Source organism: Poecilia reticulata, chromosome 7 (genome assembly GCF_904066995.2).
Source record: "Poecilia reticulata chromosome 7, P_reticulata-male-v2, whole genome shotgun sequence".
Classification (NCBI taxonomy): Eukaryota; Metazoa; Chordata; class Actinopteri; order Cyprinodontiformes; family Poeciliidae; genus Poecilia; species Poecilia reticulata.
The window spans coordinates 5,886,433-5,910,161 of NC_088836.1; the positions used below are offsets into that span (position 1 = coordinate 5,886,433).

Below are 23,729 nucleotides of genomic sequence, written 5' to 3' on the forward strand. Positions count from 1 at the left end.
AGGGTGATGTGTAGATATAATCAATCAATCAATCAATCAATCAATCAATCAATCAATCAATCATTTTACATATTTATCCCTAGTGGAGTGACTAGGGGTGTCGGTGTCTATCTTCAGTGGGTGAGGGGGGTGTACCCCCATACAGGTCGCTGTATGGGGGTACCCATACATCACAAGTCTCTCTCCCAAATGGTTTGTTGCAAATAGGACATCTTAGGTTTGGGGTTGAGCCATACGGGCACAGGTGTACAAAATCCAGCATCTACCCATACAAAATTAGGTTTCAAATATTTGTGAAAGAATGGGTCACTCTCTGGTGCTCAGTGATGTTAGCCATGGAATATATCCTGTCATGGAACGTCCTCATTACTGAATATGCCGCAGTCAAGTGTTGGTTAACAAAGGAGAACTGATTGGGAATGACAGCAATCTAGCCATGAAGAGGAAGACCATGTAAAATTACAAAGTGAGGTAAATCAGGGGAATCAGGCAGCAACTTTGGTTCATCTGGCACATGCGACCAGCATTGTTGAAGAAATCCAGCAAACCATTAGCCACTCAACTCATAGCTGGAGGAGGGTCTGCTCAGCTGACGTTTCCCTGCCACGTTTCAGTGCCAGGGAAACGTGTGGAACCATGGTTTCTCCCCTCAGCTCTGTGGTTGAGGTTCTTTTTCCTCAGATCAATGGCAGCAGGCAGCAAGCAGCGGTGCGGCGATGGAAGTCATCTCTTTTAAGGAAATATGTAATTCAAAGATTCCTTCAGCAGAATTATGAATAAGCCAGGTTCAAGACTTATTCCTACAGCAGTAGATTTAGGAATAGAAATACTGGATATGCAAACAAAATCATATATATTTCAGGTCCAGGACTTGTGGTAAGTGCCAGTCCACCTTAGGGGAGTTGGTCCTTCTGATTCAGGAAGACGTCCTCTCCCATGGGTCAGTCACTGCACTGCAGATTAGAGACTGACTTCCATTAGTGGCTCCTCTTTCTTAATATAATGTCACATTTTCCCAGAGCGAAACTCTGCCTTTTCCTGCTAAAACTGAAAGGAGGTTATCATGGTGCATTGTGGGATAAATAGTTCTCATACCAGCCTCCTTGCTCCTTGTAGTTCCTTCTGAGCCTCCAGAGCCTCTGGCTGGAGGCTCAACACTGTCAAGTTCAAAAGAGTTGAAGTTTTCTAGAACTTTGCGGTAAACAGCTCATTCTTCTCTATTGCCAGTTTTACTCAGGCATTGAGGACTGGTCATAAATGCTCACTCAAAGGCTCAGTTCAGCAGGGAAAAGGCAAGGATTTCGCAGTAAGAACCTGCTTTATATAGGACAATGATATGTCAACAAAATCACAATAACTAGTTAGTTCCTATGATGACATAACCTGTTCCTGTCCCAGTTAGGTTATTATTGAAGGATTATGTTGTCAGTTCAGATATATTTTGTCATACTCTGTGTACATGTGTCTTTATTAGACTTGGTCCTAGCACCGATCTATCAGTGAGTGCTAATGCCAACTGCTCTATCACAATATCTCATGCTGATACTGTCACCAATGATAAGTATTCACACCCCCTACAGATTCTTTAAAAATATGCTTTTACCAGCTTAAACAACATCATATGAAAGCCTTTGTATTAAAACTGTAATGCCCTTGAAGTTCGTTTGTGTGTACAGAAGAGGCGTAAATCAAGTACATAGAAATATGAATTAGACAGAAACACAAATGCTCTGTTCTATGAGTCTTTATTCGGTTTTTTTTTATAGAGAACATTTAAAATGGTTCATACCCTCACAATAACTGACGTCAATTCTCTGCTTTATAACACTGACACAGAAACAGGGAACATGTTTACAAGTACACAAACACACATCCACAAACTTGGCCAATCTACAGTGTTATAACCCCCCGCCCCACCCGCTCCATCCAACCCCCCCCTTCCCCCCAAAAAAGGTTAAACAAAAACATGAATCCCTAAGAACACACAGCCAAGGCCTGTCCCACTTTACAAAACGGTGCAGTAGCAAAGGAACAACCACATCTACAAAAGTAACTAAAATGATCACACATTCTATAGTAATGGAAGTGCTTGTACTTCTGGAAGTTTTGTACTATTTTTTATTTTTTTTTAAAGGATTTCAACATCAGTGTCTAGAAAATCACCAGTAAAAATAGCTCATCTCTGTAAAAATGTGCTAGCAGGACAACCCTTGGCTGTGGAGTTTTTGTTGTTTTTTTTGTCACAAACTATTCTTCATTTATAGAATCGTTATTAGTTTCGAAACCATTTTCAACTTCGATACAACAACAAATAACACTGTTTTTTTTTTTTGTCTGGATACAAATATGTACAGAAACTTTTCCCACTTATGTCAAAATAATGCCCTGCACTCTGATGCATTATCTAGAGATGACTGCCGAGCTTCAGATCCCTTCACAGAAACTGTCCGTGCAGTTTTTGGTACCTGAATCGACAGAATGAGATCACAGTTTCTTCAGAGAGACAAAAGCTTTGAGTTTTGCCCTGTTACTCAGAGTGCTCTCTCTGTCTGTCTGCAGCGGACAGAAGAAGACACGCTTTATTCCACAGAGTAAAACCGTTAACCCACCCCCACCCGTTTCCCCCTGAAAGTCAGACATCTGGATCAGGACCGAGGATTTTCAGCAGTAATTGAATGGGTGTAAACATACCATATGTTGACATGAGTGGAGGGAGAAAGGCACACATGATAAGACCACACATATCTGAGAACTACGCCTGGGGAGGTGGGAAAAAAAATGGGGGTTTCTTTTGGTTTTGTTATATTTTGGACAGCCTGATGAAAAAGTGCCACTCAGTTTTTTTTCTCTCTCTCTATCTGTCTCTCCTTATATATCTCCCCTTCACACTCACATTTGGATTTTGGTGTTGACTGAATTCCCTGAAAAGTGTCGTCACATCAAATAAAATTGAGAGAGGGGAGGGAGGTGGGGGAAAAAAACCGAGCCCCGTCTTGTTAAATGCTCTTTTTCGGATCAGAACAATAAAACTGACTCCATCACTCGATACTTCTATGTAAATAGGAAAACATACAGTGCGTGGGTGCAGGACCGACCGTGGGCTGAGTTCGCTTTCTTAGCTGACTTTTTCTGTTTTTTTTTTTTTCATTTCTTTTCTTAAAACGCTCTGCTTTCATGGCCTCAGTGTTCTTCATTTACATACCTCAGTAGACAATTTCATCAAGCAGTTTAAAAGGGGTCATGCCATATCAAATAGGTTAGGAGAATATTCACAGTCTTAACACTCTCTGGGTAGAATTCTTGTGCATTTCAATAGGAAAAATACACTACTTTGTTAACCAAATGCATCCAAGCAATCGTTCTTGAGGAAAGACGCAAAGAAGACCCAGGAGGGGGTAAAGAGGGGCTGGAGCGACCGGGGGATGGGGAGGAGCGGGGTTTGGGCTAAAAAGTCAGGAAAAGCTTTAACATTCTCTTGAGTGACGTCCACATATTTATGCAACAAACGCCTCCTCCAACAACAAAAGGGGAGGTTGTGCAGCCTGGCAAATCAATTTTCCACTCCCACGCGCTCGTCTCATTTCACACGAGGCCTTGATCCAGCCGCTGCGATCGCCTCTAGCCTCAGCTGACTGCACGACCTGTGGCTATGCTCCGCTCTGCCACAGGTCACCTGAGAACCAAGCAACTCCTTCCCGTCAATCTCTCTTTTGGTTTCCCAGAATTTGAAAAAAGAAAATCCTTTAATTTCATAAAACTCAGGGGTGCGGCGATGGCGCAGGGGTAGAGCGCGCGACCCATATACGGAGACCTTTAGTTACAGATTCGAGTCTCGGCCTGTTGCCGTACGTCTTCTCTCACAACGCGCTTTTCCTGTCTGACCACTGTTAAATAAAGGCCGCTAGAACGTAAGAAGTAATCATAATAATTTCATGAAACTCTTCAGAGAATATACAGGAAATTTCCTGATCTCAGATCTGTCCGACTTCAACTGCTGGCATCTTTGACGAGTTATTCAGAAAGTGCACATTCTACGCTGGCTAAGAGCACATTTACAACATGCCTTGGACATCAGAGTTACACGTGGGAATAGTTTCACCCCAAAGGCAGGTCACACTAACGTCTCCTACTGGTTTGTTTCAACACAAAAGAGCTCGGAGTGAGCAGGCCTTTACCATGAACAACACACAAGAAGAATATTCAGAAACTGCACAACGTCGCTGAACACAATGTGCAGAACATTATTCAGAGGCATCGTCTTTTTTTTCACTATACATGAACTCACACTGACACTTAGGATTCAGGTTCAGCCGTAAACATGCAGCTGATGTTTAGCACACCTTCAGGCCAAAGACAAGACAGGTGGACGAAAAGAAGAAGAAGAAGAAAAAACAAAAAAAACGAGACGGGAGGGGGGACGGAAACCGACGGGATCCAAAAGTACTGTTCCACTAACGTCAACGACTTCAGCTTGACTGAATGTTTAAAGCCACAGTTGAGCAGGTCTAAGTGATATTAAAGAAGGAGCAACCGTCTCCTCACAATGACGCACCCTTAACGTCTCGCCTGAACAGCTTCTGATAATACAAGAGAAGAAGAAGTCAACAATTACACTGGAAAAATATATGTATGTTTATATTCATATATATAGCATCTTTAAAATCTATTTGTACAGAATGTATATATAGTGTACTTATGGCCATCTTGGCAGAGAAATAAAGGCATTTTGAAACAATCCGCGTTCTCTCTCGATGCCGTGGTCGTCCCGGGCAACCAGACATTCTTACATTGCAGAGATGCAGAGAATCAGGAAAAAAGTAAGCTCTCCTTTTTTTTTTTTTTTTGCTCTTTTTCTTTTCTTTTTAATCAGTGGCACTTTGTGCATCGAAAAAAAAATTAAAATCTAGAGTAAGGCTACAAGGGTGTGTATGTTTGAAGTTAGTCAAAGACAGAAAGGACCTTAATGTATCCTCGAGGGTTTGGATATGTCGCAGTGTATTTCAGGAATCATCATGCATCCAGGCTGAAACACGGCCGGAAAAGCGCTCTGTGTGGAACATTTTTACGGACGATCAGAGAATAATTCGCCAATCAGCCTCGGTGCATCATAGAGGTTCTGGGTGAGCCAGTGCTGGCCGCTACAAAGAGCTTGGGAGAGGTACAAAACACTTTTTTTTTTCTTTTTAAGCTTTTTTTGTCTTCACCTGACAGGAAGCAAATTAAAACACAGAAACGTGACAGTAACAGAGAAGTGAGTGCTTCTGTTGGGTTTACAATCAGCTGCTGGTTTGTCTAAGTACACGCCTAAGCAATCAAACAGTACTGGTATTAATGTCGTTTCTTTATTTAATTATTAGCAGTGGATTTTTTTTTTTAATCTTTTTTTTAACTACTCAGACTCAACCGTCACAACACGCACATAAATAAGAAACAAAATAAATACACATCAGTCGACATCTTTCTCATCAAATAAATAATAAATACATCATTTTTCTTTTTTCCCTCTCGCCTGTGGTTTTTTTTGTAGCAGTAACAGGAAAAAAAGCACAAACAAAACAGAGGAAAACAAGAAAAAAACCAAAACAAAACGATAATTTTTTTGTAAAATTATCAAAAGAATTTTGATTCCTTATAAAACATCTGCACGTAAAAAGTTAAAAAAAAACAAAACAAAAATGCCTCATCTGTCGTTATCGATTCTTAAGACATCTGCAGATTGGTTATCGGTAAAGTTGCATTTTTTTTGTTTGTTTGTTTTACAAAACAAAGTTATTAATAAATAGATTGCTTTAAATAAATAAACCTCAATAACATAAAGGGCAATAAGTTATAATTTAAAAGTTCACAAGTTTAAATAATTCATATATAACAATAATTATCGTACCACAAAACTATTCATTGAAATGAAGTGCAATTCCTATGTTGATAAATACTATTGATATGACTAACCGAAGCTGAGATGTGTGCACACTACTCCTATCATCATTCCAGTAAAAAAAAACAAACAAAGAGGGTTTGGTCTGCTGAGTATCCCGGCTGTTCTGAGATCTGCCTCACCGCTGCAGACACACACATTCAGGAGAGCGTGCGTCTCATTTCGCTGGGATATGTGTGTGAGAAGTGTGTGTGTGAGTGGATGTGGATCACACAGCTGGTGAGCGCCCCTTCCCAGCCAACGCTACAGGACAGCGGCGAAAGTCCTGTCGTCCGGAAGCAGATCCCGCCTCCTCGTTCCGGCGTTCCGGCCCCGTTGGAAGCAAACTCAGCAGGTAAACATACAGCATGTCAAAGCCCCTCCGATCTAGTTCCTACAAACATTATTCCTGCTTTTCCAAACACTCTGACTTGAAGGTTTCCTCCTCTGAATCTCAGAAGCAGCATGATGTGGATTTTGGTCGCTTTTTCTTCAACAGAGGTGCTCCCTGGGTTGATTTTATTTGAAAATTTGCCATTTATTTATGTAACCTGAATTCCCTTTTTGTTTTTGAATCGTATTTAAATATATCGTTGAGCATTTCAGCATCTCTCCAACTGCCCCTCCCCATCCCGCTCCCCCTGCATCCAGCTCTCCAGCTCCAGCAGCCGTTTCAGATTTGCCTCCCGTGCCGCGCGTCGAGCCTCACACTTTGATGCCCTTCACAGCCTTGTTGATGCTCTCCAGTAAGGCCTTGTTTTCCGGGCTCTGGAAGCACTCCTTGTTGGTGTACATGTCGGTCAGGGTGCTGACGTAGTTGTCAAAGTTCTGCTCGGTGATTGGCTCCTGCTGCCACGCAAGAGAGATCGAGATGAGTGAGATAAGTGGAATGGTATCTGCATTTCTATTCACCGCAAAATTGCACAAATTTAAATGACGAAAAGAATTAAGCCTAATGGAAACATGCCAATTTTGAATAAAACCCTGATACTTTTTGATTAAAGGTTTTGCGTTACAAGGTGGTTTTTCAGTCATATCAAAATGGATGTGTAATGATAGTGTTGCAATGGAAACACTTTTTTCACACTACATGAGGCATGTGATCACTAGCTGATGTTACTACTGGTGAAAACGCCAAAGAAGACAACAGGAAGTAGTAGGAGAATGATAGTTTGTATTTCTTTTTTTTCCCACGTCACCAGAGCTCTCACAGCATTACAGAGTTTATAAAAAGTTGTGCGTCATTCCAACGTGTTGAATCCATAGCTCTTCTGTAAAATCGACTACAATTTCCCCAAAATGCCGCATTCTTAGCCGCTCTCAAGTAGGCGGGGCTTGTTGCTCTTATGCCTGAATAAGTCGCAGAACTCTCCTGTGATGGCTGATAGACGATGAGCGCCATGGCGGAATTATAATTATACATATAACTGCTCACACTCATTGCTGCCATGATTTTTAATGACTTATCCATGAACAAGCTTATTTACTTGTGATTTTAATATAATTTCTTATTTAATGGTAAACACAGCAATTGCAAAGTTGGGTTTCTATGGCATTAGCGGAATCTAGACAAAGATCTGTGCACATCTGCAATGGAAACACAGCCTGTGACGTGAGAAGCCTCACCATGTGCGGCAGGCGGATGTTAGCCAGGCTGCGGATGAGGGCCCGGCTCAGACCGGACAGCTCCATGAAGAGGGCCTCGTTCTGCTCTTCGATCATCTTGTTCTCATGCTCAATGCTCTTTAGGTTTTTTTCCATGGAAGAGATCTGCAACACAAAGTGACATTTTCAAATTACAAAACCTTTCACTTAAGAAAGTTGTTTATATCGGAGACCCTGTTCACACCGGAGTAATGTCCACACAGTCAGATCCAGTCTGGGCCGTGGTAAGAGTAACTATATGGAGAGAAAATCGTACGTCTGTGCACAAGTAAATACTTGATTTGTAAACTGAGGGGGTTTTCACACCTGATAGTCTGGTAGACTCGGTTTGACTGGAGACCAAAATGACATTTGTTCCATTTTCAGCTGCTGTGGGTCGCTTTCACACAGCTCTATGTCAAACCAAACCCTAAGAAAAACCTGCACTCCCCTCCCTCTCCTGTGGTGGCGCTGCACCAAGAACCACTAAAAGAAGAAATGAGACAAAAACCCCAGAAGAAGACATAAGAGCAACTTCCTTCTTCACAAAATGATGGCATGAGATTTTAATGGTTGTAGCAAGTCTCTTTTTTCATTGAGACTTGTATTTTTAAGTATTTTTAAAATACTTAAAGTATTTTAAGTATTTAAAAAATACTCAAAATACTTTAAGTATTTTTAAAAGTCAGTACTTTCTTCCTTTTAGTCAAGTAAAAATGTTGATGTGGTACTTTTACTTTTACTACAGTATAGTTTTGTCTGTTTATTTGTACTTTTACTTAAGTACCTTCTTTGAGTACTTTCTCCATAACTGAATAATGTACAGTATTGTTCCATATTTGAACCCAGACATGTACACTGCAAAAACACAAATTCCTCCAAGTATTTTTTAGCCTAGTTTCTAGTGCAAATATCTCAGTACACTTGAAATAAGACAAAACTAACTTAAATGTAACTTTTAAGCAAGATAAAGGAGCTTGTTTAGAGTCAATAATTCCTTGATATCAATCTTTTATTGCCAGATTATTTCACTTATGGCAAAAATGTTTGGTTATGAGTGAAATAATCTGCCAATGGAACAAGTCATTTTTAAAATCATTTTTTTTAGGAATTGTTGACTTAAAACAAGTTCCCATATCTGGCAGAAATTTTACTTGTAAATTAGTTTTGTCTTATTTCAAGTGCACTAAGATATTTGCTTGAGAAACAAGGCTAAAAAAAATACTTGGTAATATGTTGTGTTGTTGCAGTGTCTGATTTTTTTTATTTATTGTTATGTTGTGTTTTAATGTACAGCACTTTGTATCAGCTATGGTTGTTTTAAAGTGCTTTATAAATAAAGTTGGTATGGTATTTTGTTAACCTGAAGTTACTCTGAAATAAATAATGTCCTTTAATCAGAAACCCTTTTAAATTCTCTTGTCACTGTGCATTGAGTTGCACTGCTCATATTTGCTGCTTTTCTTTAAATTGAAATATACTGACGGGTCTATTTCAACATATAAGATCACCTACAAATGATGTTTTGCATTATATGTACCAGAAACCACCTGCATTACAGCGACACCCACCTGAGTTTGCAGGTTGACCATGTCGGCCTCCATTTCGTTGTTGGACTCGTTGAGGTCGTTTATCTCTCTGTTGAGCTGCTTGATCTCCTCATCGTTGTCCAGAACTAAAACAGAAGCGCAGACATGTCGGTGAAAGAGGAAAACCTGAATATAAGCAGGATAACCGCTTACTCCCATCAATTCACTCAACTACAAACGTAGACATCGTACACCACATAATGTATTGTTCTGTGGTTTTCTTAGTAACCCCTCCTTTGTAACATAAAGGCATTAGGATGTTAAGTCCAAACATCATACCGTCAGTGGCTCTGAACTTGGTGCTCATGTATTCCTCGGAGGGGAACTTGGCCTTCTTCTTGGCGAACAAGGCTCTAGGACATCCTGAGAGGCTAGACAGAGAAAGAGACAGACAGACAGACGGACAGAGAAAGACGGGGTCGTTAGTCTGAGCTGAATTGTCAAGTAAAAAAGACACCTGTCTACTTTCTAGACTCAGCTTAAAACGTTCCTTTTTCATAAAGCTTATAGTTAGACTGGTGCAAATTATTCTGAGTTATCTCTGGAGTTGTGCTGATGTAGGCTTAGGTTACTGGAGGACAAACTGACCACTTTTTCTCACTTTCTTCTTTTACTCCACTCCAATTTGCATTATTTACTGTTATTTCAATGATTAACTTTATGGGGTTTTTTTAGGTATTTTTTTTCTCCACGGAAGCTACACCTGGTCTGGCAGTACGTTTGGCTGACATAACGTTATATCAGTCGATATAATGTTATATCGGCTGATATATTGTTACCATGAACTAATCGTTCTCCCTCTGCCTCTCCTGTTATTAACTCTTTACTTTCATGAGCATCATGAAGTCATCAAAACATGGCTCCTCTATTAACTCTTAACAACGTTTTTACCAGCGTTGCACTGAGAAGCAGCTTGTATGAAGAGCTCAGCAGATTAGCAGTTCCACCAGGTGTTTGCTAATTGCTGCCGGCTAGTCTGAAGGAGTTGAGTGGGGGAGTCATGGAGGAGGGCTGCTGTGTGAGGCCGAAGCTTGGGAACTGCAACTCTGAGGAGGAGCTGCGCCTCGAAGGCGGTGCTATGACCACACAGGCATTTCACACAGCTGAATGGTTGCCATAGAGATTAAAGAATTTCTAAAGCATGCATGAAAGAATCAAAGCATCCAGATATGTTTTGGATTATAAGTAAAGCTAAAAAAAAAGTTGATTTTACATAACACTGCCCCTTTAAGAGAGTCCTGCTAGAGAAACAAAGCTAAGCTCAAGTTGCACCATAAAACAGCTCGGCTCGTCAGCGTGCGGCTCACCTGCGATGTGTGAGGAAGCTGCCGTTGGCGTGTCCGGAGCCGTCACAGCCGGGGGTGGGGCAGGTGGGACCCTCTGTCTTGAATGCCTTCCAGTTGAAGGGCATCCCGTTCAGGAGGCCCTCCTTCTGCCTGCGGGCGGCCAGCGGGCAGCCGTAGGCGCTGCGGTGCGTGGCGTACTTGCCGCTGATGTGGCCCAGGCTGTCGCAGCCCGGCACGGGGCATCTGCTGGGAGTGACGGAAAGACATCAAACAGAGAGAGAAGAAGAAGAAGAAGAAGTGTTTAGGGGATAAATACTCAAAAATACTCAAAAAATGTTATTTTTGAGGATTATTTAACAGATATGCACTTTCAATTTTTTGGGTAATTTTTTTTATGTATTCTTCCTGTAGTATTATTACTAGTATATGTTATCAGGTTTAATGTTTTATGTGGAAATGCAACATGTATCCTCCATGCACTGTGCTCTACATCACTCTAACATGAACTAGACTAAGAGTCAGTGATTGCAGCTGGAGTGCTTCATCAGTGAGGGCGATTACTGTTGGGTTCAACTAAAGGCCAAGGTCAGCACCTCCACATAAGACTCAGTGACTGTCCTCTCTGTGCTTCTCTGTCTCTCTGTCCTTTATTGCATTTTACTCTTTACCGTCAGTCATGCTAAAAGCAGACGTTATGGCTTTCTGAGCGGTACGAACTTTAAAAGCTCCGAGTCCTCCTGGTTGTCCTTGGTAGGAGTTTTAATTCCACTTTTCTTGGCACGCGGGCACCCAGAGAGACTGAAAACAGAAAGTATGGAGTTGATAACAGAGGGTTGAAAAACGTTACGGTAAGGTGACTGTTGCATAAAGGGACAGAACATGAGAAGGAAGGATATTCTTTCAAAGAAAAAAGAAAAAAAGAGGTCCAACTAAACGAAAAAAGAAAATCAAATCAAAAACGCCTGAAAGGTGAGGAAATGTGGATGTGGTTCCTGTCTGACTCTACCATGAGCTGTCACTAGGCCCTCTGACTGACTGACTGACTGACTGACTGACTGACTGACTGACTGACTGACTGACTCACTGGTTGTGTGTTTTGTTGAAGGAGCTCTTTGCTCAGTGTGTTGGTTACCTTCGGTGAGAGGCATAGTTTCCTGTGATGTGACCCGAACCGTCGCATCCTGGCGTGGGGCATCTGAGAACAGGAAGAGTTTCATATTTAGCGTTTAGGAAAGGAACGCCAAACCTTCCCTAAAGGTGACAGAACTCAGCTGAGACAACGAGAGAAGATGGCTTGTTACTGCACCCTGGCAAATGTGTTTCGGATTTTTATCACTTCGCAGTCACAAAATGTCGAAGTCATTTATTGAGATTTTGTGATAGACAAGCAGGAAGTAGAAATAAAAAAATCCATATGTTGAGAAAAAAGGCAGTTGGAAGCACACACTGGGTTGTGTCTCTACCACACTGGCTCATCTAAAGACTGACATTTTTCTTTGGAAGATGACTCAAATTCAGTCAGATCGAATGGAAAGCCTTTGTGAATAGTAAAGAGAGTAGTAGCAACTCTTGCTACCAATTCTCAATTGGATTTTGTCGCAGACTTTGACTAGGCTGTTTGAACACACGAAAATGCTTCATCTTAAAACGGGGTTGTCAAACTCATGTTCATCTTGGGCCACATCAAGATCATAAATGACCTCAAAGGGCCGGTGGTGGCAGAACGTAATGATAAAAATACCTGTTAGAAAACTGTCAAATCACTTTGAAGTGCTTTTCACATTGATGTACACACAGACTGATTTGATTTAGTTGATAAAATAATATCTAAGCATCTTTAATCTTGAAGATTCTCCAGTATACCAGACAAAGCTCACAGCATAATACTCCCATCACCATGTTTGTCTAAGCGGACGGTCTTATTTTAACATCACCATTATGCAGTAAAATAACAATCCCAACAAAGCACATTGAAGTTAGTGATGTAACATGTCGTAATGTGAAGAGTGTGAATACATTTGCGTTCTACTCGTATCACATATCCCAAACATGTTGGAGTGACCTTGAATTTCACTGTCTCCACACTGTACGTTCATTGAGACCCAAGGATATCATCTGCTATCACAATAACTCTGACAATGGTAATTATTCAGTATAAAGATAAAGTTTGCAATCTCTGTACCAGCGCTGCACCGACTGCAGTTTTCTGACCGATTGCCAAATATCGATATTTAAAAAGCCTGACTAGACAATTCAGTATTTGCCCAAAGCTGATTTTTTTGTCTGAAATGTTTCTAAATATAGCAAGAAAGTCATTGACTTCACCACAGTGGGGTGACTACTGTTAAATGCAAACGTGCAGACATGACCTGATGGGCGGGGCCAACAGTCACACCTCTCTCACAGCAGAGCAGTACTGGTTGATTTTTAGACCTTTGCCGAGGTAGATAAGGTCGGTGGATAAGGTCTGCTTCATATGTACGTGTCAGCCCTTCACTGATCTCCCAAAATTAAGGAAATCTGGGCTGATTTATCGAAACAACCCTACTCGATACCAAATATTACTAATTTTCTGTCGGAACTAAAATTTCTGTGTAAATCCTTCATTTTGATTAATAAAAAAACAGAGCAACGTTTCTTTTTTAGATACATAAAATATGTCCCCCAAACCTCTGACTAATGTTTTATTTAATCAATTATTTTGAGTTTTTTTGTTTGTGTTTTTCTTTTTTGCTTACTTATCTTGGAAGAATTCTATTATTGTATTTCCTAGCCCTGAAATATGTCTTTCTTCATCTTGCTTAAATTTAACCTTCAATTCTCTCACAACTGATTCTCTACACATTATATCATATCTGTTGTTCTTTAATGCAAAACTTGTTTGTTTTGTGCATTTTTGCTCAATAAAGATAAAAAATTGAATGAATTAAATTTAAAAAAATGTAATTCAGGCATTTTTGACGCAACTTTTTATTTTGTACTTATTCATATGAGCTGAGTGACTTTAAAGCGAGCAGAGACTGATCTGCAGAAAGACACACAATGACAGACGCAGCAGCAGAGACAGCAGTTGAGCTAACGTCAGCAGCGCGCAGCGCTGGACGGTGTCAGTAGCAGTGCGCCGAAACGACAGTGAAAAAGCAAAACGAAGGTGAAGAGCAGACATACTTGAGTTCAGGAGTGTGGGCCGCCATGAGGGACCGAAGGCTCTTATCAGCGAGAGGACACCCAGACAGACTGAGAGAGGAAAGGAGAAACAGTGAAGGAGAGGACGAGGAAAGCGAGAGGGGAGAAAGACGTGAGTGAAGGGAAATCCAGAAGGCAAAGCTTACCAAGGTCATTTAGGAGTAAGAGGGCAGACAGAGAGTAGTAAATCGCTGATAAGTATAAAAGTCATTGACAGTCTTTGCTTTAGGGCTCACTCTGGCAGGTCAGATCAAATCAAATGTTTGGTTTTGGTCTTTTGTTGGGCTCAGAGTCTCAGCAGCACTAACGTGTCACATTAGCGCTAGCAGAGCGGGAGCCGCACACGTTGGGCTAACAGGCTTCAGAATGAACATACCTGCGGTGGGATGCGTAGTTCCCTGTTATGTGGCCGCTGCCATCGCAGCCAGGTGTGGGGCACCTGCAGAGGGAAGAACAGAAGTGCAAGGAGGAGAAAAGGGAGGCAGAGGCCAAGAGTTAGAACAGACGAGCACAAGAAGAAGAAAAAGAAGAAGAAGAAGAAGAAAGCACAGATTCCTGGAGGAGACGAAGAAGCTGCCCTTAATGCATGTAAACCTGACCGTTTTTATGAAGTAGTTACCAAAGTAAGACTTATATTATTGGATCTAGCAAAAAAAAGAAATGTGTGTGGTGGTTTTCCTTTGAAAAATTGTGCTGCTAAAAGGAAATCCGAAGGATGTGTAAAACTATCAATTAAAATTAGTGGAGCACCGATAAATCAGCCAGTCGATAAATCAACTCCGATTTCCTTGGCGATCGGCTGATACTTCCATGGGAAATCGATCTGACCCACCAGTCTTATCTTCCTCTCTGATCTACATCCACAAATGTATGAAAATAAGCCCCTGTCCCCTTTTGCTCTGCCATGAGAGAGGACTGAGCAACAGCTAAGTCGGCCCACCGCTATTGCCAACTTAGCAACCTTGTTGCTATGCTTTTTAGACCAAAAAACATCAACATCAGCCAAAAGCAGACTCGGCACAGCAGACTTTTTAAATATCGTTGATCGGCCAGAAAACTTCAATTGGTGCATCCCTGATTAAAATAATAACAATTTTAATCATGTATATTAGTTTCCAAATATAATGTGCATTAATGCTTAATTTCTATTGAAAATTGTCTTTATATTTTAAATTAAGATTTTGTTGACTATGCCAGTCATCATAACTAGCATAGCCTTGGTGCTAATGCTTTAGTCAGACTTGCTAGCAAGCTGAGCTTCTTTCTCTCTACTGCGGCCAATGAAAGGCACATGCTGCTTATGAGGTCAGACGTCATTTTACAATTTGAATTTTATTTCTTATTTGTAAAACAAAGTTTCTGACTCTTTTCAACAGGGAGAAAAAACTCTACGACTTCATGAAATAAACAGTGAAGGTGTTTGTTTGGCATGATTCTGCTGCCGTACGGCACTTAGCAGAGGTGTCTGCTTTGATAGAGGAGATCCTCTGCATCCATAAAAGTGGTTTGTGTTTATTACTGGCAGCAGCTGTGAATCAGTCATGGCAATTTAGTGCCAATCGATCTGAGCTTGAAGGTTCTAAATGTATGCGATTATGGATCGGGAGATAATACATTTTTGCTGTTATCCTATTTCTCGTGAGCCTCTCGTTTTGTGAGAGCGCGGCTTGATTTTCAACTATTTCTACTCAGAAATATGAATTAAAATCTACTCAAGTAAAAGTTTTGGGGATTAAATTGAGTAAATGATGTTAAATAAAAAATGTTTCATAAGCGCGGATGTTATAAGTTGAAACAGCATGAAGCCACCGAAAGCGAATTTTAATTGAGTTGTGCACAGAAGTTTGAATCGTACTCAAAATGAACGTCGTCTCAAACACAAAAAGCGCAGATTTTGAGTTGAACTATTCTTTGGAGTGCTAGGATGTCATAAAAAAATTCACATAACCAGCCTGTCGAACTATTAGTGTACCGGTTACTCACGAGAGCAGCTCTTTCTTGCTGTCCTTGGGCTGAAACTTGACTTTGAAGCTGGGGGTCGTGACCTCTCCTGGATACTTCCTGTCCTCCAGACAGTCCTGCATCATGTCACAGTCCTCTGGGTCAGATGAGACGTACGACTGACCTGTGTGTTCCATCTAAAAAAAGGACATACCACCAACAGATACGATATATTAACTCAATCTCTGACGATTGTTCCCATGAATCACTTTGCTTAGCCGTAAACAAGCAAAGAAAGAAAACACGAAACAGAAAAACTTTGCAAAACTCCAAACGCACACGACCCCCTTTTATTCTTTTGTAGACTCAATGTTTCCAAATGCAAAGTGTGCTCATAAAAAATTAACATCCAAGGCCCTTTATATTTCTTTTGAAAAAGTTCAAAGCAGTGAAAATTAGCATATGCCAAATCCTGGATGGTGCAATGCACCTGACACACCACCTCTGCTACGCAGTGCAATGTTTTAACCTCGTGGTAACTCTTGCATTTCACTGAAATAAATGAATAATAGAAAGAGGAGAAGCGGGACAGGAAATAAGAAAAGGCGATTAGACAAAGAAAGTGATGTAAACAAGAAGTTTTCATTCAAAAGGCTTGAGGGCTGTTTCGTCTATTGTTGTTTATGCCGCAATAGCTCCTCTGTGACTAATGCAGCAGGAAACGGAGTGTAATTGAAAGCGGCCGTTTAATTGCACTGACCTCGTCTGTTTCCTCCTCCCTCTGGCGATTGGGTTTGGTGAAATCCAGAGGTCCCTCCCAGTCTTCCTGCTTGTATGTATGAAGGTTCGGGGACGTCATTCCACTGTTTCCGCTGTGATGGAACGAAGAGGAGGAGGACGAAGACGGATCCGGGGAGCGGACCCCGGGGCTGGTGCCGGACACGCTGCCCTCCCGTTTTATAGGCTTCTTCATGCTCAGGTCCAACGTGCCGTTCTCATCCACCTCAATGTCCATTTCCTGAGTGGAAAGCAGAGAAGCACAGCTGAATGAACAAAACGAGTCAAAACAAAAACAAAACAGTCAGGCTTTTTTCTTTTTCTTTTTTACTTATGTGATGTAGAGCAATATTTACCTGTTATTATTAGAAAGGCAAGCAAAAACTGGCAGGTTGCATGGACCTGTCATAGGAAAATATTCTAGAAAGAGACAGCCTAAATTATAGTTATGGCACATTAATGAGTGATTTATATGTCTAACCTGTAATTGAAAATCAGAGCTTTTTCCAAAGGAGTGAAAAAAAGAGAAATATCTCATAATGTAGTAGTGAACTTCTACATTTTTAAGTGTGCAAAAAAGAAAATGCAAAAGTCATTCAGCTATTATCTGTGTCATAAAATATTAGATGAAACATGCTGCAGTTCTTGTAGCTGGTCTTCATCTACGTCTTCATCTTCATCTTCTTTCTGTTCAACAGCCTGGAGGATTTCACTGCATTTGTAGATTTTCAGTGATGCAGGGAGACATCTGAGCAGCTCTGAGCTCTGTTACTGTAGTCATTTTATTACTAAGATGGTTCCATTTTAAATTGATCCAGAGAGTATGAAAAAATATTCTATATTTAAGTTGTTCATTGTAGTTCTTTAGGAGGAATCAGTAGATAATCAGTAATGCCAGGCATGCTTCACAATATCTGTGGTAGAATATCAACCACACAGTCTCTGATGCATCTCTGTACAGCCCACCTTAAAAATAACTTTTATGTTTATTTAAGTATAAAAAATGGGTAACAGTTTATTTGAAGGGGGGTGAATAAGACTGTCATGACACTGTCATAAAAATGACATAACACCTGTCATTAACATGAATAAGCCTTCATGAATATTTATGACTGTTGTCATAAAGCGTCATTCGGTAAATTATGACACTTTTAATACAAAGTTGACATTATTCAAAAGGTCTTTGTTATGACAACTTGACATTAACCAAGAAATCATTACTGATATAAATTTGTTATAAAAGTATTACTGATTGCACTTTAAAAATAGGTAACTTTATGTTATTAAAGGTAAAGTTTAAACTAATGATTTCTTGGTTAATGTCAAGTTGTCATAACAAAGACATTTTGAATAATGTCAACTTTGTATTAAAAGTGTCATAATTTACCGAATGACGCTTTATGACAACAGTCATAAATATTCATGAAGGCTTATTCATGTTCATGACAGGTGTTATGTCATGTTTATGACAGTGTCATGTCAGTCTTATTCACCGCCCTTCAAATAAAGTGTTACCAAAAAAGGTTGCTCTACACATATCAAGTTACTGAAAAAGATATATTTTTAAGTATTTTTGTCAGGCTAATCACCCAACTAACTAGCTGTTTAGGACAGCTAGTCCTCTGTAATTAGCTCAAAAACATTTGAAGAATAGTAATAAAAAACTGTTTCAGTGTTGCTTTACAGAATGCTTTAATTAATACAAACAAATACATTGCTTATGTATTGTTGTATCATGATTGTTCAAATTGATAAATTAGTTACATTGTTTAGCAAAAGGGGCTGCACAGTGGTGCAGTTGGTAGAGCTGTTGCCTTGCAGCAAGAAGGTTCTGGGTTCAATTCCCAGTCTTTCTGCATGGAGTTTGCATGTTCTCCCTGTGCATGCGTGGGTTTTCTCCGGGTACTCCGGTTTCCTCCCACAGTCCAAAAACATTACTGTCAGGTTAATTGGCCTCTCCAAATTGCCCCTAGGTGTGAGTGTGTGTGTGCATGGTTGTTTGTCCTGTGTGTCTCTGTGTTGCCCTGCGACAGACTGGCGACCTGTCCAGGGTGACCCCGCCTCTCGCCCGAAACATTAGCTGGAGATGGGCACCAGCAACCCTCCCGTCCCCACTAAGGGACAAGGGTGCAAGAAAATGGATGGATGTTCAGCAAAAGGCCTTACTTAGACATTTTAGATGGCATAGCTATGGAAGAGCATTAGAGCCATTGGAAACAAAAAGAATTCTGACGTCTCAGAATTCAAACTTTTTTTCTTGGACTTCTGAGAAAACAAGTCAGAATTTTGACTTGATATTTCACAATTCAGAGAAAAAAAAAAAATAAAATAAAAAAAAAAAAAAAAAAAATATATATATATATATATATATATTTATTTCAATTTTTTGCTTTTGTGGCCGTAATCCTCTTCTATTCTTTTGGGACGTATTAGCTAAACATGCTACTAGTGTCAGATAACCATTTAAAAATACAGCTAAAAGAAAGATAGATAAATAAATAAATAAAATAGTAAATATTCACCAGTCTTAGCTTTTGTGTCTGTACATCTTCTCTAAATGTTGTCTTTCAACCTGCTACCAAGGAAGCACTTATTTAGTCCTAAAGCAGTGTTATGCACTTTGTCGTATCGATTCCACAGAATGCCAACTCTGCTATCCGAGGTATTCCAGTGCCAGTAGCGCTGACATAGTGCTTGAAAACTCCACACTTCATTTTAGCGCTGGCAGGTGAACAGAAGCACAGAGTTGAACCGGGTTGTGTTTTCATGTAAAATGCTGCTCATATAGCCTGGTCAAGATCTAAAAATATCAAAGCATTGTGAGAGGAAGGAAGCTAGCTGGAGCAGTTCCCAGAGACGTCCCGGGTTGATGAGCACAGTGTTCCGGTGCTTTAGTATTGGATTTCAACTGACTCCAACTCTGATTCCAGATCAGTTCCCAGCTGATTTGCTAAGCCTGCTCTTGGAAAACAGCCTTGCTGAATAACACCTTGGTTTGCTTTGCTGCCAGAAACACAGATTTTCTTTTTTTATCACCCTGAAACCATGCTTAGAAACCAAAAACAAAAAAGATGAAGCAGTCACTTTCTCTCCTCAGCGAAACAGACAGGCCATCCAAAATCACAATATGGGAGAAAGCGATATTGTAACAATAATGTTTCCTGTTGCAAAGAGAGGGAAAAGAGTAACAGAAAAAATCAATAAATAAAGTCGCACAGGCACACGTAGAAAAACGTACACCTCGGTTTGGGCGAAAAGTGACGGAGATAAAGCGGAGTACCACAAAAAAAAAAAGGATGCTAAGAGAAAATTAAAGAAAGAGTGACGGGGGTGGAGAAGCAGAGTGGGAGATCCGTCCAGCAGATAATGAAAAAAGGCTACCTGGTGGAAAAGTAATCCAGGGAACTGGCAGTCAGCCAAATTCAATAACAACATGAAAAGTGTGTGGGATGGAGGGATGAAACGATGAAAGAGGATAAGAGAGGTGATGCAACTGAATCTCAACTCTGTCCTGTTGCTGTAAGCCAATGCCTCCTGATGATATATTCATGTGGAGATGATGGGGAAAGAAAAAAAAATGATGGAGAGGGAAGGGCACACCCACTGTTATCCCTTCCAATCTCACCAGCTGCGGCCTGAAATGTTTTATCTGAACTGCAGTCAGCTAATGATCCTTCTGCAAATGCACTAGAAAGAAGACCAGGGCAGCACTTGAAATGTTTAAATAAGCTTAGAGTGCTGATGAGGGCACATGTTTATCACTTATCACTTTATCATTTTCATTTTCTGCTTTGCTTAATGACTCTCAAAGATGAAGGTTGTGACATGGGTCTGGGATTGTTGCAGAGAGAGCGTACCTTGGTTTGCGGTTTGATGCTGAGGTTCTCGGGTTTCTCCCAGCAGCGAGTGGACAGGTTGAGGATGGCGGTGGCGGCCATGTGAGCAGCTTCGGCATCGTGGGAGTAGTCGTAGGGGAGGGTGGCGCTCTTCCCGTAAGCGTGGAGGCTCAGGGTGGGAGAGGACGACTTGGGGAACGAGGGCTTGGCTGCAAGAGAAGACACAGGAATGTTAACCAAGAAGACAAATCTGAATCCCAAACAAATCCCACGATGGACATTTTACTCATGAGAGCAGTTTCGGAACAAGACAATTATGGAGGAATTTTTCTGCCATAATTCAAGAGCACACATTTTTAGTCTGAAAACAGGATTTCATGTCTTTTGTTCTTAAAAACTTTGAAATACTTTTGCTTACATTTTAATTTTGAAAGCATGACTTCATCTTCTGAAAACTTGTAATGATTGTACTCATTTTTATTCTATTGGCAGAGAGGTTGCCAGGCGACTGTGCCAAAAAGCAGTTCCGTGTTTCGTAAGTGAGCAGAGTCCAAGCGCAAGGAGAAGTTTTGACTATTATTTTTTTATGGAAGGTTATGTGAAGCAATTTCAACGTTTTGTAAGACCATGTCATGACATTATTCTGATCTCAACCTGTTTTGAAAAAGGTTGCTGCAAAATCGGTAATTCTAGGCCACGATAATCACAAAAACATTGCAACATTCTGGAGGGACTGAATAAGGCTTCAAAAACCACAAAACAGTCTAAGGATTTGTGTGAAATAAGAATAATTTCAGACCATGATCATTAACTGCTATTGCTTTTATAGTTTATAGCTCATGCCAGAAGACCGTTGGAGGTTGGAGCAACCCCTCGGACAGTAATCCAAACCCAAGAAAAGAATCCAGTCGTACTTTTGAAGGCTTTGGGTGAAGTTTCGCTGGTGGTCATCTTTGGAGCAAGCGTGCGCTTTCCGAACACTTGAGCATCGAAGCTTGCATAATCGAAGGAGACCTTGGAGTACTTCTCCAGCTCCTTGGCCAGGTTGGCGCGCGGCGTCGAGGGCGCCATGTTGGGCCTGTAGTTGCCATACTGGGGCACCTCCAACTGCTTCACAAAGCACATGGGCCTGCAGAGGGAAGGAGAGGAAGGAGCAGGACATCAGAGAGACGGATTAAACATGATTTACACCGGAATGAAGACAAAAATAAATAAATAAATAAATAAAAAAACAGAATTGATGAGAAAAGGAGACAGAAAAACAAAGTGATTGTATAAAAGAGAACAAGAATGGGTGAATGAAAGTAGAATGAAATAGAACGAGCAAAGATACGAGCACCGGTGTACTTAGCAGGAGTGCAGCAGGATTAAAAGCTCTCTTATCAGCAGAGGGCACATTTGCATGTTGTACAGCATGGAATTTATGAGTCTTAAGCCCTCTCGTTTTCCTGGAGAGCCCGGGCTTTTGTCAAACCTGTTGGCGTAAATCCATGATAGACCAGGGAGTGAGGGAGAAGGAAATAAAAAAAAAAGTGCTCCTCTTTTCTTCTCCTCTTGTTATTTTGCTCTGCAACTGCGATATGGCCACAGAATTCCCAATCTTTGGTCTCCAACCATATGCTTGTTAATAAGCTCCATGACCTGGCCTGCAGTGTGAAGGAGGACCCTCATAACAGGGAAAAAAAAACTTTCTACCAGCGATCACAGAGGATTTCCTTTTGTCTTTGTATCAAATCAACATGAATGCCATTAGAAAGAGAACTGCACCAGGAATCCAGCATACACATAACAGACAAGCGGGCTCATTTCCATAACAATCTGCAGAAGGAAAACAAAGGGAGCCTTATTATGTTTTAATCCAACGCTTTGTCCGTCTAGTGAGGTTTTCCTCTAGGAAAGCAATTATTTTTTTCCCATCCTCCTGCAATGCCCCTATAACTTTCATAATTAGCATATCAGCTGCATTATTAATTAAAATACCAGTGTGGGAGAGCATGGACTTAGCATAATGCCGGTGTCTGGTTGGTTTTAATTATCATTCTTTCTGCTGTGATCGTGGTGCCTAGCTGGCTTGGACAGATGACTGAAGATATAGAGATCTTAAAGTGACAGAATAGATCAGTCTGTGGGACTTTGTCAAAACTGAGCTGTTCATACTCAGGTCATCTCTGCATGTCGTAACTAAAGTGGTCAGAGGAGCAGCGACTCATGAGAGAAGCCACAACCAGTCTGCCTTTAGCTCTTCAGACCGACAGCCAAACGGAACAGCTACTTGCCAAAGGAAAGTAAAAAAAATTTAAATGTATATCCTTGTTACGTAGTATACCAATGGCTTTCTAACCATACAGCCGGACAGAGATTTAAAAAGGAGCTGCAAAAGCAAACGATATGGATTAGCTGTGCTTGCTAGCGACTAATTGAGTTATACGGGACATGTCATTGTGGGATATTATCTCTGCTGCTTGAAAAGCTAGCTGTTAGCATGTCATTACAGAAACAGTCTTCAGTCAGAGGCCTCTTCTGATTTGTTGCAACATTGACTGCTACTGGAGATCCTTCCTGCCCACAGCGTCACCGACCACAATGACTCTTTTAAGATACTCAGATGATGTGAGTTACAGAAATAAAATTTCGTTTTTGGGCGAATTAAGTATTTTTGAACTGAATTGAATTTAAGATATTGATGTTTTATGAAGCCATGAAAGCATCAAGCATGACTCAACAGCCTCGTTAACAATGTTGTAGCTAAATAGTAAGAAAAAAAAACAAAACTGCAAAAACACTTTCAGTTTTCAGTCTTTTGATGAAATGTCATCAAGTAAAATTCACTTAAATAAATTTGCACTTAATCTACACCTGTTAGTACATCTGTTCACATGAAACTAAATCTGATTGGAGTAGGAATACAGGGTGGCAAACTGATCAAGCAATACAAAAGAGGGGTTGCATTTTAACAGGAGTTTAACAAGAAACCTAGATCACAGTTTAGTAAGTAGCTCAGTTTTGGGCTCGTGGTTTGGTATGTATTTAGTACAAGAGAAAGGAAAAGACAAAATGTAGGTTACTTTTCAATTATTAATGCAGAAAATAGCCCAGACAAAAAGAGAGACAGCCAAAAGAAAACAACCCCTCCAAATGGAGAGATGATGCAAAGGTCTGTAGCCATCTGCTGGAGAAATATTTGAATATCAAAATCGAGGTGAGTCGTGTTACAAAATAGCATGAAATGTAAAAAACAAAAGCAGTGTTTGTTTTAATTGTTTTGATTTGGCTGTATCTTATTGCAAATATACAGTAAATAGTTATGTAGAACTGATGTGAAATAAAATTACTGATCCATCATAGTGTGTGAAAACATGTGCTCACTCTGATTGAGTAAAAGGAGATCACCTTCATTCTCCATGTGATTGCACGACTGATATCTGTACCATTGCATTTCAGTATGAACACTTAGTAAGGGAATGTATAACTCACTTTTTCCAATGGAAATCATCTAATATTTCAAGATCCATAAATTGCACTGTCGATGCTTAACCTGCCAGTTTGGACCTTAAAG

The 23,729-nt window shown here is 40.5% G+C and overlaps 1 protein-coding gene across 14 annotated transcripts in view; it reads right to left on the bottom strand.

Annotated features, from left to right (window-relative positions):
- Positions 1–1,728: 1,728 nt before the first annotated feature.
- myt1b (myelin transcription factor 1b) overlaps positions 1,729–23,729 on the bottom strand; it is a 141,661-nt gene continuing 119,660 nt past the window's right edge. For 5 of the 14 annotated variants that reach the window (XM_081608659.1, XM_081608663.1, XM_081608658.1 and 2 more), the window contains 13 exons: positions 21,088–21,302; positions 20,195–20,382; positions 16,321–16,578; positions 15,603–15,757; positions 13,996–14,058; positions 13,602–13,670; positions 11,566–11,628; positions 11,151–11,231; positions 10,455–10,679; positions 9,427–9,518; positions 9,130–9,233; positions 7,541–7,684; positions 1,729–6,763 (listed from right to left, as the gene is read on the bottom strand). In XM_081608659.1, the coding sequence (XP_081464785.1) occupies positions 6,620–6,763; positions 7,541–7,684; positions 9,130–9,233; positions 9,427–9,518; positions 10,455–10,679; positions 11,151–11,231; positions 11,566–11,628; positions 13,602–13,670; positions 13,996–14,058; positions 15,603–15,757; positions 16,321–16,578; positions 20,195–20,382; positions 21,088–21,302 (1,801 nt within the window). In that variant the 3' untranslated portion in view covers positions 1,729–6,619. The remainder of the gene's footprint in view (positions 6,764–7,540; positions 7,685–9,129; positions 9,234–9,426; positions 9,519–10,454; positions 10,680–11,150; positions 11,232–11,565; positions 11,629–13,601; positions 13,671–13,995; positions 14,059–15,602; positions 15,758–16,320; positions 16,579–20,194; positions 20,383–21,087; positions 21,303–23,729) is intronic. The other 9 variants (XM_081608662.1, XM_081608671.1, XM_081608660.1 and 6 more) reach the window with 8 other exon arrangements.